The 1,169-nt window shown below is 54.8% G+C and overlaps 1 protein-coding gene across 1 annotated transcript; it reads right to left on the bottom strand.

Moving 5' to 3' along the window:
- On the bottom strand, positions 1-570 carry LOC124171261. Its single transcript, XM_046550403.1, has one exon. The coding sequence runs from the start codon at positions 568-570 to the stop codon at positions 1-3; it is 570 nt and encodes a 189-aa protein (XP_046406359.1).
- Between the last annotated feature and the right edge of the window lie 599 nt (positions 571-1,169).

Genomic DNA, 1,169 nt, shown 5'->3' with positions numbered 1-1,169 from the left:
TTACGTCTTCCCTTCTGAGGACGGTCCGGTTTGCGACCTCAAAAGATAGGGAGAGCGGGCGGGATGGGTTGGAGAGATAAGGATGTTGTCATCTGCGTCGTTACTCCTGCTGTCTCCGCGGCCTTCCGCGGTATGTGCTGGCGTACGGGGTGTGGAAATGGGAGAAGCAAGGGCACTGGCGTCTTCTTCACGGCCTTCACTGGAATGTGCGTACTCTCTTAGAGTACTGCTCTCGCTGGGTAGGCAGCTCGCTGGGGTTCTACGGGGAGTGCCCTCTCGTACACCCAATGGCTCTGGAGGCCTAGGGGTAGGTCGGGGCCTCAGGAGATAAAGGCTCCTTTGCCGGGCAGCTGCTTGCGACTCGGTCGTCGACGGGTATCTCTGCTCCTCCGTGCTCTCCGGCGTGGAGGCTTCTTCTGCTCGTTCTCTCTCGGCTATTGGCGATCCAGACTCTTGGGTCGCCGCTTCCTGTCTCTCTCCGCCCTCCGATGACGATGTCGACACCTGACTCATTTCCTCCCACCGTTCTTTGTTCTCCGACTCGGCCAATATATGGGATCGGGGGGACATGACACCAGGGCGAGGGGGAATATGGGAAAAGGGAGTGTCTCCTATTGGGCTTGCTGGGCCACGCACAATTTCCGCTGATTTGGTGGGGGGGTGTCTCCGTGGTCTTCCTCGACGACGTTCTCCACACGGGGGAAAACCTAGATTTGGCAAATTACCTAAATGCAACTTTAAGCGATTTTTGTGCACCAAAAGAGATCTGTAGGGGAGTTGAATTCGCACGTTGCACGGGGGAATCACTTCCGTCACTAGGTAGGGCCCTTTCCACGGGTAATGGAATTTTTTCGCTCCACCTGTCTTCGTGCACGGGTCACTCAGGTAGACGTATTGACCACACTCATATGCCACGTCCTTCGTCCCCCTGTTAAAAACCGCCGCCCTCTCCCGGCGAGCGCGCGCGTCATTGATCTCACATCTACTCCGTAATGTCTCCAATTTCTCTTTCAATCCCTGAAGATACTTATTGTCAAACTGACCCAATGTCGGTTCAAAGTACTCGAAGGGAGATCGCATGACCTGCCCGAAAACGATTTCATGAGGCGAGAAGCCTGTACTGCGATGAATTTTTGTATTATAGCAAAGAACAGCGTATGGGACCCAGA

The sequence above is a fragment of the Ischnura elegans genome, chromosome X (genome assembly GCF_921293095.1).
Source record: "Ischnura elegans chromosome X, ioIscEleg1.1, whole genome shotgun sequence".
NCBI lineage: Eukaryota > Metazoa > Arthropoda > Insecta > Odonata > Coenagrionidae > Ischnura > Ischnura elegans.
This window is presented reverse-complemented; position numbering and strand designations above follow the sequence as displayed.